Source organism: Phalacrocorax aristotelis, chromosome 2, assembly GCF_949628215.1.
Source record: "Phalacrocorax aristotelis chromosome 2, bGulAri2.1, whole genome shotgun sequence".
NCBI lineage: Eukaryota > Metazoa > Chordata > Aves > Suliformes > Phalacrocoracidae > Phalacrocorax > Phalacrocorax aristotelis.
Window position 1 is genome coordinate 124,781,219 of NC_134277.1, and position 14,343 is coordinate 124,795,561.

Consider the following 14,343-nt stretch of genomic DNA (forward strand, 5'->3'; position numbering starts at 1 on the left):
TGATTAGAAATATCTGAAAAAGAGAAAGTGATGAGAAAGACCATCACAACGTGAAGTTATTTTTAAACCAATTTGCTCTACACAGTACTTAAGAACACATCTCCTTTCCTGAAAGGTATCAGTATCATTTAATGATTTCTATACTAGTGTTGTAAACAGATTAACCCAAACCTTTTAAAATTATAATTCAAGATTAGTGATGATCTAGTGAAACAGAAGCTCATACATAACTGTAAGAAATTGTACTTACAGAGGTGAAACTTGGGTTTATTTATATGAATGACTACTAACGATCTATTTCAAAAGGCATGCGTTTGAAAGGTAATACAACCACTTTTTTCAGAATGAAGACTTCATGTTGATGAACTGAAGTTCTACCTAAGTTGGTATGGGTTATAAATTTCATTTAAAATTTGCATATGTGACCACAAGTGGAATCCTGAGCTCTGCCCTTCCTTCGCAATGCTTGGAAAGCGCAACCAGGTTTCAAAGTGGGATCCACAGAAGCCAAGATCATTGAGCAGGTATTTACCTTCTGCTCAGTGCTAGTCAAAAAGAATCATTTAGTACAAGATATCTGAAAACCCACACTTTCTCCTGAGCAAATTAACAGAATTATATATGATGAAATGCCTTCCAATAAAGAAACGGGAAGCTGTGTTCTCTGAGCAGAGGAAGCCTCTAGCCTTCCTTACAGAAGAAAGGTGGCATCCTTGAAGATCTCACGGACACACACTTCAAAAGAAACATGGCATCCTCTTTTTCTCTACTTGATTAGTGTAAAAACTAACTTAACTCGTAGGGCAACTACGCTGCAGTCTCTCTTTTGTCTGAGAGGATTCAAATATCCATAAAGATAACAAACAAACCTGCTATTCTTGGATGGGAAAAGATTCATCACCAGTTCTACTGTCGTGTTTCACTCCATAAAATACTGAAGGAACTGTGTCAGTCATAGCATCACTGTAGCTCAGCTGATAAGCCAGCCAGCTGGGGAAATGAGGTACAGTCCCAGCCCCACCTCTACATCCTTCTCCTATACACCCTTCGGATTTTGCATCTTCTCCACTAGAGGAGGACAACTTCAGACAACTGGGAAAACCGAAGCACCTGCTGTACAGAGGTGCACCCAAAGCTCACTGCTGGGCTGTTTTATTTTTGGATCTGGGTAACCAAAATGAAGCATGAATAGAATTTAGGCAACTATGATCTTTTTTTGGATCTAGTTCTTGGACTTCATCTTTCACTGCAAGAAAAACTGTTCTTTTTACATGACGGACAGAAGAGAGAAAGGGTGAAGGTTGTTGCCCAGCCATAAGGTAGCATTAGGTTCTTTTAACGAAGTCCAGATACAATTTGGTAAGTACAGAAAGACAATTACTATATTTTCTCAAAAGGTAATTCTCCTAAGTATCACAACCAGCCATAAAGATTAAAGGGCACGCAGCATGAAGGTGGCTATGCAAACCAACCTGTGCCTGCCCTGTATATATGCTGCAAAGTGGTGGAAATTTAGGTCTACTTGGCACCCCGTTTGCAATCATTTTTAACATAATTTTTTGGACTTGTTCCAGTACAGAGGTCTCCAAACAAGCACTGCAATTGACATTAAACATCTGTCATTAGTTTGTTGTTGTCTTAACTGGGGGGAAAGGGGTGGTGGGTGTTTAATTACGCATCTTTAAATAACTCTCAAAAAGCAATCCTGCCAAAGGACCTACACACAGGCTAAAAATAAACCCATTCTGTTAGCAGAAAGAAGGTTGTTTCCTGAATTCAGGCATTAATATCTACCATATCAAGTTTAAAATGTTTTCATATGAAGTTATGCGCGAAACTTCAAATGCTGAACAATTTTCTGCCTAAAAAATGTTTGTAACTAAACTTTTTCTGTTTTAATTATTTTTCCTTTAGCAGAAAAGTCACTTCTTCCTTGCACAAGCTGACTGGCAAAGCTTGCTGTATAAGTATTTACTAAACACTTCTTGTCTAGCAAAGCTCAAGTGTCATCGTACTATTTCCAACTCATTTGTTATGATTGCCACCATCACACAAAAAATATTCAACATAGAAAATCTTGGTTTTCCTTTACAGTCAAGGAATTTATTCTCCAGGAACCGCACACACTCTCCCCATCCTTTACGCCCCCCGCCCCAGATCCTTTATACATTTCCAGGATAGGACTGCTCAGCACCAGGCGTTGATAAATTAAATAATATAAACTTAGGCATAATGAAAGAATTTCTTCTAAAGATGTTGACATATTTTTCCTTGAAAGTGCATTTGAAAATACTTCTAAACATGTACACTCTTAAAAAGCAGGCTCTAACCAAGCAGTGTTTATCCCATTCCATATATGGAATGGACCATAGCTTTAATAATTTACTCTCACCTGCAGGTCCATGATTGACATCAGATACTCTACATCTCAAAATTCAATTCATGAAGAAAATTAACGTCATTTATATGAAGTGAATTTAATATTACCTCCCCAGCCAGTTTATATCGTAATGAATTGGTTAGCTGGTGTTATTAAGACAGCCTACATCACGATGCCTTTTCTTATTTACAAAATCTAAAGCAAACATGGTTGTCAAGCACATTAAACAAACTTAACACTCAAATCAGATTTAACCGACAATTTTAAGACATTCCTAGAAATAATATTTACTGATAGAATGTAAAATACACGCTTTGGGCAATAAAATATATTGCCTTGATCAAAGCTGGTTACATAAACAAGCTTAACCAACCACTGCAAAAGAGGTCATCATATCCACTTATAAATTTCCAAACCCCACGATCACAAATTTTGTCCTAATTCAGAAACAGTATGTACAAATTAGAGAGTTAACTAAATTGTGATTTAGTTAAGAACTCAGTTTAATGTAATCAGATGAAGTTAAATACCTTTTCTCTTTGCAAAACTAGTGAACCCAGCAGCAAGAAACAAATTCCATTCTTAAAACTGAACAAATGTGGAGAGGGAAATACATATGGGAGGAGTGTGTATGTTTCACACCGCAAAAAAGTGCATTATTCATGTAGTTAGAAAAAAAACCAAGCCAATTAGCGAAATGTTTAATTGGTAAAAGTTTAATGTCAACTTACTTATAAAAATGAAAAAATATTTTAACATTCACCATACAATTGAGCAACCTGGCCCTACTGACTACCAGCTATAGGAAGGCATTTAAGGAAGTGATGGTTGTGTCAAAACAAAGGCTAACTTCAGGCATGTATGCTGCTTTGGAGAAAAAAAAAAAGAAAAAAAAAGAACCAAAAAAACCTCTCATTTGCAGGAAGCTAGCTGCTTAGCCTAGTTTTTAAAGCTAATTACAAAATCCTCTTTCATACTGGTCCAGATGTCTTGACAATTTCTTCTTCTAACAGAACTGTCAAAAGAAAAGAATTTTTATGAGATCTTCGTACAGCTTATTTCTAAATCTTTGCAAGAAGAAACAGAAATATGACACCATACTTAGGATATGGAAATCACTAGTTTGGGCATTTGCTTATATCGTAACCATTCTTCACTCAAGCATCTTTATAAGGACACTTCTGTAACCACCACCCTACAGAAGGTTTTAAGGACAAATTAACTCTTCCAGGTACTGCATCAAACAATTTCTAAGCTTTATAAATTACCTGGGTATCTTGGAATGAACAACATTCAATAATAAGATGTGTAAAACAAGATGCATAGAAGAATTTTTTTTTAGGCAGTAATCTTAATTTATGTTGTGCAACATGGTTCTGCAGAGCTACAGCATTCTTAGAGAAAATAATAATAGAATGAGGGTATCATGCTTCACATTGCATGCTATCACATCTGAAGTTGTATATTTTAGGGGCCTTCATTTCAGTTTCTCTCCACTTTACTGGACTGCCAGTGTTCCTCAGAAGCTTTTATAATTCCCATTTCCTGAACTTAAAAAATATATATATACTTAAATTGAGTTATCACTGCCCTACACTTATCCTGACACAGGAATATGGCAGCAGTCATCTCTTTTTTCTATCCCTCCCTTCTTTTCAGAGTAGCAAAAAACCCAGAAAAAAACAACAACAAAAGGTCTGAAAGGGCTTATTCCACTCATCGAAGCAGAAATTAAAAGCAGTTAGAATATCTTTGGATGAAGAAAGAGTGACTGGCTTGCCACTGCTTTGTATGGCACTAAATGCCACAACGACTAAGTCAATGTCCTGACTCCTCTCCCCCTTTGTCACCGCCCTACTTGCGTGATCTCACACCTTCAGTCAAATATACTATTCTAACCTAAAGCTGTTTTGTACTATCAACGTGTAACAATATTTAGGCTAAGAAATAACCAAAAGTCAACAGAAACTCATTTGTCATTTACTGTAAACCAAAATTAAGCACAGAGCCTGTCTGTCTGCTATGAAATATGCAGAGCAGTCTAACAGTCTTACCTTCCATCTGTTTCCACATTCATTACAGACAACAAACGTTGTCATGGGTTCATCAGCACTGCGGGTTTGAACCTTTGGCAAAGGCAAGAGCCAGAGCGGAAAAAGAAAATTAGTATCTCCAGTTTTCATTAGTACGTGTTCAATGTGAAGGTTTACAACCGAAGTTTAACATCAAGGAAACACGTTTGGAAGAAAATACAAGCTAACTTTCCGTATCAGTTGAAACTGTTTTTTGGTCTAGACTAACACCATCGCAAACGTCTGTTTTGACAGATGTAATAGCACTAAAATATCAATTGCAGCATTGAAACTGTGTACATACTCCTAAGAAGAGATTCTGCAGTAAAACTACATGTTCAGTACAGCTTTACATATATTTAATGGTGCAAAGGCTTAAAATTCTCGTGATTGAAAAACAGTTTTCTTCTTAAAGCATGTGATATACAATATTAAATAAATGCAGCTGATCCTATGATCAAAATGACATGCCCTGAAGCACTGCTAAACAAATTAAAGCCCTTCTTGCACATATTTCCTAATTAGAATAGAAAAATGTTGCAGAAATGATTGTAAATCAGGGTCTAGTGTTAATCAAATAGCATATTATATTTTTTTAAAAAAAATATATGTGTGTATATATATACATATTTTCTATGTATCTGTCATTGTCTTCTGCTATTTATTCCTTCTGTAAAGGAAAATTTACACACATTACAAACAGTAAATTAGCTCTCCTCCACATAAAGCCATATTATTAAGAAGTAATAAGAAGAATTAGCAAAAACTCAGCATTGCAAAGAAACTGACATTTCACACCATACAGATACACAGCTTGGATTTGCATAAAATCTTTGGTAAATCAATACAATAAACGTTCATTATGTAAGCACACCTAAGCAGACCTAACTATCTTCATATATTTTGTAATTTGTTAGCATTTTGTTAAAAGTTCATTTTGTCATGAAAACCTTTTTCCCTGACAATCTTTATATAGGACTTACGCTTTGAAAAAGGAAAACAAAGAGTCAAATTAACCACATACCTGGGTGTATGTACAGTTCTTCTTTTTGCACTTGCCACATGTAAACAGATCAGTTTGGGTACCTCCTGTTTTAGCCATCTGGTGCTCTCTGATAGCTTCTTTGGTCAGATTTTTGCGCATTTCTTTCAGCTCATCACTTGCCATTTCCTGTTATGGACAAAGAGCAGAGAGAGTTTACTAGAGAGTTTTTGTTTCAAACAAGTCGTTACCACTGTGCAAGTACATACAATTTTTGATTTAGAATCCATGAACAACTCTATTGAAGGGCAAAGTAATTCTACGCATTTTTGATTTTACAAGACTTCAGTTGGGATGTCTCACAGCACAGAAGCTACAAAAACTTAAAAATGTTCTCTTTTTTCCTCTACACAGCTGGAAAAAAATCAGTAAAAATTACAATATCAAACACCCACAAACATTTCTATGCAAATGTATTTCTGAAGTTCAGAAATGTAGTAGAGACACAAGGTAGAAGAGGACTTAAAAGTTCTCTAGAAAGGAAGAAAAAGATCCTCTCCCTTGGTTAGATCCTTGCAAAATTATCTCATTGACCTACAGAAGGTAAGTATAGGAAAAATGTACGCTATTTTGACTATTTCCGTATTTGTATTGAGAAAGACATCAGTGCCATAATTTACCAGATGTCACCAGACGTCATACACACTTAGTTTCAAAACATTAACTGAAGAGCTCAGATTCACCGATTTTCTTTTTCCTTTAAAACAGTTCTAGCATACAGATGTCCAGTAACCAAGTCGTTCCATTTTTCTTCAATAAAGTTTTACTCCACATCCCATGTGGACCCTGAGTGCAAATATTGTATTAATGCTGTTTCACTTTAGAAGTAATCTTAACACTAAGGGGTGTTTTAGTCACTAAAATTTTAATCCAAGACATGAATTAAAACAAAGAATCAGCACTGGACAACACAAAATGTACGTATGCCTGTGCATATGTACATGCACACATGTAGAACTCAAAATTTAGAAATTTTAGAAATAAAAATCTCTAAAAAGCCTCAAAACACGCACTGAAGATACAAGCTACTTTTCTTTACGCATTCCTTTATCAGCCTGTTTGCGCTAACCTTTACTTAAAGCTTTAGGAGAGAAAAACAACAAACAAAAACCTTTCCTCTAGAGTAAAGCTAATCATGATTTTTCATTACTTGATCATAAACATAATTTCTTTCAGTCTCCAAGATACTCCTTTACACCTGAGATTTGGGGGGATAGAATCAAACACGTACAAAGCAGAACTACAAAACTGAAATCAGATGTTAACTGTGCTTCTGTTTTTCTCTCCCAGAAAAGCTAATTTTTCATTTGACTTTCTAGATTTATTTTGATTTGTAGAGACAGTGAGCATCTAAATGGGAATTTCTATTCAAGTGTCCAAAATGTTCTTTCAATAACATGTTTAATTTGATTTAAAGGAAAATTCTCCTAACTTCTTTCCCCTATAGTTTATGGCTTTTTCTCTTTATTGTGGAGAGTTTCCTTCAAAATCACTTGAAATATTCTGTCAAATCTGAGATAAGCTTCAAATAAATGCTGAAAATGCCAACAGGAGAGGGACTGATCTTTGAAACCACAGTGTTATACCTTGCATAGGTTAGCATCTGAAGAACAAAGACAAGCTAACACTTACATATCCAGAATGGGTAAGCAGCTTGGAGGCACTAGCCAGACATTTACATCTTCCCAAACTTAAACTATCACTGATATATCATGTGGCCTTTTAAAAATCGTACACCACACCATCTTTCAGGAAATTTACACGCAACAGCTTACCTGCCTTCTGGCTTGCAGGCAAAATCAGATATTTAGGAACCATCAAGACACACCACACTTTCATTCCCTCCGCCCCAGCACAGCCCTGTAATTCAGACTGTGCAAGCCACAAACAAGCCACAGTCTTTCAAAAGTGCAGGGAGCTTACATGAATTATATTTATGGCTAATACAGGCCAGGATGTAAGTCCAAGAGGGAAACAGTTACAGACCTATGCTTTACTCACCTCTGCTGTCATTTTGGCAAACTTGTCAGGAGGAATGTTCCCACATAACACATTTTTCCTTAGATTAGGATTCTTTGCATCCTTGAGATTCGCTATTCTACTTCGTACCCTATTTTTGTATTTCATATCAGTGTTTTTTAATTCTTGAAAAATAGGTGCTTTGGATTTAAGGAACAAAATATTAACAAGTAAAACACAGCACTATAAAGTATTCATTTTAGGGGGCAACTTTTCTAAAGCAATGTACTTCACTCTTGCTCAAGTCCTCCCCCCCACCCCAACCAACAGCTACTTTCCTGTTCAACACAGCAGGCTTAACATCCTTCCAAAGCTTAATCCTAGTTTAGCACATGGTCAGTGAAACGTGAATTTTTGGGTAGTAGGATCTCAACTGAAATTGTAAAAAGTCACCTGTAAATTTATGTCCAGTTCCTTGACCTCATTCTGAGGAGTAATTGATTTCTAAACCAAATATTTAAACACTGGCAGTTCACTAACAGAATTTTAAAACAGGTTTGCAAAAGAAACAGGAAATTCCTTAACAGGAATGGTGGCTGACTCTAATTACTGAAGGACATTAGCAAGCTAGAATCATGAAGCTTAAACTATTTCTATGCTTAAGAGTACAGCCACACACACACACCCCCCACCCCACCCCCAAAAAAACCCCAAACAAGCCAACCCTAAAATAAAAAGAAGCCCAGGCCTCTGCTCTGTAACTATTCAAACACTGCTACCAGAACAACCCTTCTGAAAATCCCAAATTCATTTAGAAATAAACTTGTAGAAAATGAAATCAAGATATTAGAAAAAGATTAAAACCATTAACAAGAAAATATTTTTAAAATAAATATAAATATAAATAATAAAATAGAAGAGCCCAGCATTTTATGTCAGAATGCTCCAGTAAGATACAATATTGCTGCTGCAAGGAAAATGTACTGAACTGAAAAAAAAACCCCACACACTCACCTACACACATTCCTACATGTTTTGAGGCAAATCATTTAGGTTGTGCTGGTTTTTTAAACACTAAATTTCTGCACTGATGTGTTGAACACAGTTTGCTATTTTTGTTTTAAATGAAATTTTAAAATATTCAATATATAGATCAAGTTAATTAATTTTAACATTAGCAATGCTTTTACAAAATACTCTTGTTCTAGAGCACATAGATGTACAACAAAGGATATCTTCTTCAATCTGAGAACCCAGCTCTTCCTCATCAGCACCAATAGCAATGTAATCATCTGAGGAAAACAAGTATTAAAATATTAGCAACCTGACAATCTCATTAATGTTTTATATCCCCGGGAGCCCATTTGTAACTCCGAAACTCAGCAAATTATGAAACAGCTGCGGTGAATATTCCTTTTGTATAGGAAAGTTTAATTCACCGTATGCTTATCCTTTCAAAACTTTGTTAACATACTACTTGGAAGAACAAAAATAAGTGAAATGAAGAGCAACAGAAGTTTAAAAAAGTAGAACCACCCTAAATCTTTCACAAAAGAAAACAAAAATTCTGACATCTAGTTGCAAACACAAGTAGTAACAAAAAAAACATTTTGCTATATAGAAAAATTTAAAATATTCTAATAGGCTTGGCAAATACCCATCTCCACAGCATATCTGTGCTTAGAATAGACTATTATGAAAAGAAAACGTTTTCTATTGTTTCATCAATTCATTCAGTCCACTCAATACAAGCATAAGCAATTGATTTTGCATGCATGCAAGAGAAAGATTATTAGAAACATAGCAATTAAGTAACAGAAACAACATTAGATATTTTTAAAAGTTGCAGAGCTGTGTCATAAAACATGTAAATTAGAAGAAACAAACCACAGCAATCTTGAAGACAACATAACACTTGACCTAAAATGTCTCAAGATAACTGTTTACCATTTCTGACCAAAAGCCTTACTCATAAAGACAGCTGCCTTTCCAAGACAGCTGAGGACAAATTAGATACAGTATGTGTTTTCCTCCTTCTCATTTTAACAAGGGTGTACTTCAGTGAGTAATCCAAACACCATTCCTCCTTCAATCTCACACAGAAGGCCATAAAACCAGAAAAAAACTTTATTTCAAGACTGGCATTCAACCCATGAGTGATCAGCTTATATGTACTGTATAAAGTAACATAGCAAAAACAGTTCTTGGAAAACAAGCTAAAATTAAAGACTACATAGAATTATGGAAACTAAGATGCTATATGCAACTTTCTGGTCACAAATTATTTTAGAAGCCTATGAACTACAGATCTAGAGGACCACAAATTCATGGTCTTTAGTCAGCTTTGATTACTGTCTGTATCTGAGTTTATGTGAATTAAAAGAGAATAAAACTGAAGAGGGTAAAAACGGATGACTCAGAACCCTGCTTACACTGGGTCAGGTTACACTAAGCTAAGAACAGAGGAACAGGAGCTGGGTCATAAGTTCTGGTAGAAAAGAACACCTACAAGAAAAAATTCAGGTAATTCTCAGGAGTCCAACTTAATTTGCTCCTTATCTAGCATATTATTCAATTTGTCAGTTTAAAGACACCCAAGTGTACGTGAGGGGGGAGAAAAGAAAGAAACCCAAACCAGTCAAGAAATTTAGAGATGTCCAAAAGACACGAAAACAGTGCAATGCAAGACTCCCATTGCGAGTATCTCCATGAAATTTCAAGATTAAATCAAAACAGAAAGGCAGCCTTCAGAAAACAAAATATGAAGGCCCACAGGACCTCTGGTGTAAGAAAGGTAGGCATATATACAGGGGCACTCTCAGAGATAAGACAAAACAATAGCAGCTTCCACAGAAAGATTTACATGAGGCATTAAGGAGGCATTAACCTTCCTGAAAAAAGTTCCACTGTAGACAAGATATCAGACAAACAGAAGCCGCAAAATGCCCTGTATCATCAGCAACAAAAATGTGTTTCAATACGTTCCCATGCTGTCAAAGTTACTCATTACTTACAACCTGGGTGAACTGACCTGTGGGTGCATACATACAAATGGACATAAACAGGGTTTATTCTACCCTATGGGGCAGGAGAAAAATAGGACTGAAGGGAAGAAGGAAACAGACTTGAAAATGTAGTCTACAAAGCTCACCTCCTGTTCTGAGAGCTGCAGAGAGCATTTCTCTACATTTCACTCGTACAGAATCTGAAGTGCTTGGAGCCCGGGGAAACGAAGGGATGAAAGAATTTGAGGGAGCACTACCCTCCTCCTTCCTGCTGCTGGAATTGCTACTTGAACTGCTAAAAAAAGACAAAAAGAAAAATAGTGTTAATGTTTTTTCCTCTCCTCCTCAAATAAATTTGTTCCAGGGCAAAACACAGGTCTTTTGCTTTATCCATTTCATGGTATTCCAGAAAAAGAACACAGGCCACCTTTTTAAAGCTACTTATAGGTCTAGAGTCAATGAAATTTTAAGTGTCTTTAGAATATTCACCAGGGTATTCCACGCAATAGAGAGACAGCAGGTATTTCATTCCATTATGTGACCTGTAAGTTTTAATTCTCACTTCTATACATTAACTTTAAATCTTTTTTTTTTTCCCCTCCATGGAACTTTACTTAAAAAACCAGTAAGGATACATCACACTAACATTTGGACTGCAGTGAATGCATTGCATTCAGTCTGCTTACTGTAATGAAATGGTACCATGGTCGCAAACAAACAATTAATGTAGTTTTGCAAACTGTAAACCAAAAAGTTTTCAGCTTGCATCAGGAGAAACTGTTGGAGGCTGAATTTCAATTTGAAAATGGCTGCCAGAAACAGAGTCATTAAAACCAGAAACGCATAGGAGAAATGGGCTTGCAGATACTATTTTGCAAATGTTCTTCAGCTCCTACAGTGTCATTAACATGGGCTCATTTTTCCAATAACATATACTTTGTTTTTACCAAAAAAAGTGCAGAGTGAGATTGTTTATTAAATGTAAAAGCTAACAGACCACAGAAGTATTCTAAACCTCTAACATATGCAATTACCACAAAGCTGTGACTGTGACTTCTTTTACAGTTCTCAAAGCTCAGTGCTAGTATTAAGAGAGGAAGAACTATTTGACAGATGAGACAGATGGAACAAACAATAACTACTCTGGCCATACCTTGACCTGTGGCGTTCATCTTTTATTTAATCTCAGGAGCAGCAGGATTTAATTCCCTAACAACACACCATTGTCTTGTATAACTCTAAGCATTTCAGAAAAGAATGTGGAAGCTGTCTCTACTCACAAATTTGAACCAAACACTTTAATGTTCATTTATACTGAGTGAGATTATTTGTATAACAATGAACAATTAGTTACCTTTCTTCTCTTGCTTCAGGGCTGTTTTGTGAGGAAGATGCAGGCTCCTTTTTCTTTTCTTCAGAATCTTTATCAGTTGAAGGTCCATCTGGAAATAAAAAACAAACACTCTATCCAGAAATAGTAACTGATTTAAAGCAGTGGTAAAATATTTTTGATGATTTCTCCTGAACCAGTTGGAAATGCTATCAGCTCCAACTCTCTGCTTTGACCTTCTCTTGCAGTACAGCCTTCCACTCCCCAACACCCTCCTCAACCCAGCAAATGGAAAATATGACACTTAGGTCCTTCAAGTCCAGCATCTGCTTAAACTGGCAGTGAAGACATGATGAAAATGCAGACTTTACGATTTATTTTTGCCAACTCTTCTGCATGAGGTAGACAATAACTTCTTAAGCTACTGCATCAAGTCTCTGGAGTTTGTCTTCCATATTTTGGATATAAGCTCCTACTAAACACGTGTTGTTCTTTTTAATTATATTCACAGGCTTTCTACCAAAGGACCGAACCGAACAGAACTGTGGTGTGAAAGCTACCATCATTGCCAAAAAATACAGAGATCATTTTCATATGCTTTTGAAAGAGTTTTCCAGACACACACAGTATTTTCTGTGATAAGCCTTGAATTATTTGCCTCAGCATTTTAAAATATTTGAATTTGCCTTTCACACACAGGGTATGTTTAATGATGATTTTATAAAGAATAAATTCAAAAGTCTTTATTAAAAAGGGCAATCACAACATTTAACTTCAGCCTAGCAAGAACATATACACCCTTCCATTGTAAAGAGGATTTCAAAGTGGCTAAATCTAGGTCCTGCCTTGATTTGCTCTCTAGAAAGGCCAACTCTCTCCACTGCCTACAGAGAAAGCCTAGCAAGATCAGCATCACTCACTGACAGTTCGGTTTTCCGAAAACCTCTCTCTAAACCCTCATAAAGCTGCCATTACGCTTCTAAATCCATATGCTATATTATTGGGATAAGCATATATTGCAAAAATAACTAAAAACAGGTCAAGGAAAGGAGGGAAAATCCAATAAGGCTCAGTCTTTCCCACTAACATGTCCTGAACTAGGTATCTAAATCCTTGTTTAAGCATCTAGAAGTATCCCAATTTCCAGAAACGTCCCATCCCCATATTTCTCAGGGGCATTTGGTGGTATGGAACACAAAAAAATTCAGGTCTCTTGCTCAAGCACGGACGGTTTGGGTTTTTTTTTTCCCCCTAGACAATAGAAAATTATTACAGTGGCTTATTTTTAATAGGAACAATTTACATTTAAAGCTACACAGAAAAGATATTAAACTGAACAGGACTTTTATCCTTTCCTTAACTTTCAAGTTAAGGTATTAAATCAAATATCACTTTGTTAAAAACTCATCATAAAAGGAGACCACAGAGACAGTTGTAGTGGATCAGACCAAGCACCCATCTACCATCCTGTCTCCAGCTGCACCTAAAAAGAGATGCCTACAGAACAGGATAGCACACAGTGGTACTTCTCCACAATATTTCCCCATCCTTCACAATCTTAAAAGTTTAGTGATTTCCTCACCCACTATTTATTACTTTGTATTCAACCCTTGATAAATTCTTCCATTAAAGAAAAAAAGGAAAATTAAACACAGTAGATGATGTACTTCAACTGTCTTTAATAAGCTAAAGGTGTTATTTTAAAAAATACTAATAGAGTTATAAATTCAATTATTATTTATAAAAAAGTAATTTCACTAAGAAAGCAAACGAGGCTATAAAACTGAACGGATCTCAGAAGTTCTTTGCTATAACACCTAAGTATACAGTTATCAGAGAAGGAAAACAAATCCCATTTTTTACATGCATATTCAAATGACTACTCTTTATGGTAACAAATGCTTACACAACATAATTTTTATTAATATTCTAAATATGCATATAATTTCATTTATCCTAAGTATTTAAGTACATGACCATTTCTTTCAGAGGCTTTATGACAAACCAATAGATCAAACAGGTATCTTGCGGTACAGCTCAGGTTCTGCAAAGCAGCATAGCTGCCTTAGAGCTAAGCTCTGCTTCAGCCCATTTACTTCCATGGGGTTTTTTGGCGCACACACTGTTAAATTCAGAGCTGGTCTCGGTATCTCCTGCTTATTTTGCATCTAATACATTGCTCTGGTATAGCTGGCACCTAGTTTTAGTTTATCGAACACTCCCATTTAGCCCAGCACCATTTCACCAGAGAAGGCAGGCACCTGAGAACATCCGCCAACACCCGGATTGCATCCTTCACTTACGGAGGGCAGGGCATATGGGAGGCACGGGGATAGAGCAAGAGGTAAAAGCACCGCTCTTCCTACACCTGTGGACCAGTCTATGAAGCGTTTCTCAAAACAAGGTCAAACTTCAGCAGCTGAAACAACTGGACCATCTTCAGCAAATACATCTTCAAAACTACAATTTCTTTAATCACTTAGAGAAGTTTATAGACACTTGTTTTAATCCAGTTTCAGAAACCTGAAAATAAAGTTAATATTCTCTTTGCTCAA

General features: G+C 36.1%; 1 protein-coding gene across 1 annotated transcript in view; it reads right to left on the reverse strand.

Annotated features, from left to right (window-relative positions):
• Positions 1-3,080: 3,080 nt before the first annotated feature.
• TCEA1 (transcription elongation factor A1) overlaps positions 3,081-14,343 on the reverse strand; it is a 29,268-nt gene continuing 18,005 nt past the window's right edge. The window contains exons 4-10 of the mRNA XM_075085021.1: positions 11,813-11,900; positions 10,605-10,753; positions 8,689-8,745; positions 7,496-7,650; positions 5,477-5,623; positions 4,435-4,506; positions 3,081-3,395 (exon numbers count right to left, since the gene is read on the reverse strand). Coding sequence (XP_074941122.1) covers positions 3,387-3,395; positions 4,435-4,506; positions 5,477-5,623; positions 7,496-7,650; positions 8,689-8,745; positions 10,605-10,753; positions 11,813-11,900 — 677 coding nt within the window. The 3' untranslated portion in view covers positions 3,081-3,386. The remainder of the gene's footprint in view (positions 3,396-4,434; positions 4,507-5,476; positions 5,624-7,495; positions 7,651-8,688; positions 8,746-10,604; positions 10,754-11,812; positions 11,901-14,343) is intronic.